General features: G+C 42.5%; 1 protein-coding gene across 1 annotated transcript in view; it reads right to left on the reverse strand.

The window, feature by feature from the left end:
* Positions 1–6: 6 nt before the first annotated feature.
* The window catches only part of LOC139029119 (zinc finger protein 180-like), an 83493-nt gene continuing 81672 nt past the window's right edge, over positions 7–1827 (reverse strand). Inside the window, exons 2-4 of the mRNA XM_070448241.1 lie at positions 1178–1484; positions 520–591; positions 7–216 (exon numbers count right to left, since the gene is read on the reverse strand). Of these exons, the coding sequence (XP_070304342.1) occupies positions 1474–1484 (11 nt within the window). The 3' untranslated portion in view covers positions 7–216; positions 520–591; positions 1178–1473. The remainder of the gene's footprint in view (positions 217–519; positions 592–1177; positions 1485–1827) is intronic.

Below are 1827 nucleotides of genomic sequence, written 5' to 3' on the forward strand. Positions count from 1 at the left end.
GAGAGAGGTGTAACAGACAGAAAGGGAAAGAGGTAAGCACATAGGAGCAGGGAAGGCAGCACATAATTAATGAATCACAGTGCTASCTAAATATTCTCTCAGTTCATCACAATTACATAACCTTTGTACCGACTAGAGACACTATTATCTTAAAAGAGGGTGAGGTGGCGATGACTGGGGGACTGGGGGTTGGCATCCTCTCACATCAAAACATATCTGTAGACGAGAGACAGATGGAGAGAGAGAGAGCATGTTTAAGCCTTGTGTTTTAATTTTTTATTCTGACATTGTTAGTCATCAATCAGGAGGTGAAATGCAAAACTGACCATGGATCATTAACTCTGGGACTACTGCATCTCTGTCTGTATTTCAATGTAAAGCATCTCTTTAATAATACTTCCTGTATAATATAAACTGACCTGGGATCATTAACTCTGGGACTACTGCATCTATCTGTATTTCAATGTAAAGCATCTCTTTAATAATACTCCCTGTTGACCTGACCAAGTGACCTCTCACCTCTGATCATGCTGTGCCCTCTATGTAGCCAGTTCAGATGCAGGAGGGGTTCACCGACACAGCTGATATAATCTAGAGGATTTAGGGAGAAGGGGAGAGACTGTTATTGAGAAAATAAGGTAGTTAAAGCGACAGTGTTCAACAGGAATCTGTGTGTGGCCTCACCTGGTGTCCACACCACACAAAGTGGCTGCAGAGTACCTTGTGCTGAAAAACATGAAAGGACAAACAATATAGCGTAGTTATAGAAATAATGAAGTGTCTTACTATTCTCCATGGTTGGCCCTCTTGCCTATTCTTTGAAGGTGGAAGGAGCCACAGTTATACACCTGAGCCTGCTTACTGCACAACACAATCCATCAATCAGATTGATACATGAGTGTGTTGGTGTGGGTTATAGAGTGTCTAATTGTTCTACATTTTTTCAATATTAGTGATTTAAAATAGCCTGTTTTGTTTTTGCACAGACATCACACCGTTACCTAAACAGCACCCTCACCTGAGAAGTAGAAATCAAAGGGAGAGAAACTGTGAATTGAATAACTGCAGTTGACATAGCTAAGTAAATGGAAGAATACACTTATTGCAATGTGAATGGCTCTTAAAAGAGCCTTTGGTTGTGCATAGTGTAGTCTATGGTGTTGCCAGGGAACAGCACGCTCTTTGAAGAAGTAGGAGGTGAAGATATCCTGCATAAGGATTGCCTCTCTTGCTGCGTTGTTGGACCCCATCCTTGAAACATCCTGCAGAGCAGCAGACTTCTCCTCTGGCACACGATGGCGAGCTGCAGATCCCCTCCTGGTCCTCGTGTCCATCCTCATGAAGTTACGCAGGACACAGGTAGCCTTCACACACCTGAATTCCTCCAGGAGGCAGTCCCAGATGACCCTGGTCACCCAACCATGCAGTGCCCTACACGGTAACTGTAGGCAATCATTTTGAAGGAATCTCCAGTTACAAGGTCTCTGTAGGAATATGAAAGACAATGTAATTATTAGACTGTTACATCACCAGGTCATTGTGGATTACTAAAGTATAATATCCCTGATAACAAATCATGATAACATTGGATTGATAGATGCATGGGCACACATATGTGCATGTGTAGCATGTGACAATAACAGGATCATATCAAGGATGGCATCACAAATGAATACATAAATACCACTTGAAGCTTGATGATGAGTTGATCATTTGAATCAGCTGTGCAGTCCTGAGGCAAAAACAACAATGTGCACCTCTTTGAGTCCCCAGGACTGAGAACCACTGCTCTTCATTGGGACCTCTTCATATGTAGACTGGCTTTCA

The sequence above is a fragment of the Salvelinus sp. IW2-2015 genome, linkage group LG18 (genome assembly GCF_002910315.2).
Source record: "Salvelinus sp. IW2-2015 linkage group LG18, ASM291031v2, whole genome shotgun sequence".
Lineage (NCBI taxonomy): Eukaryota > Metazoa > Chordata > Actinopteri > Salmoniformes > Salmonidae > Salvelinus > Salvelinus sp. IW2-2015.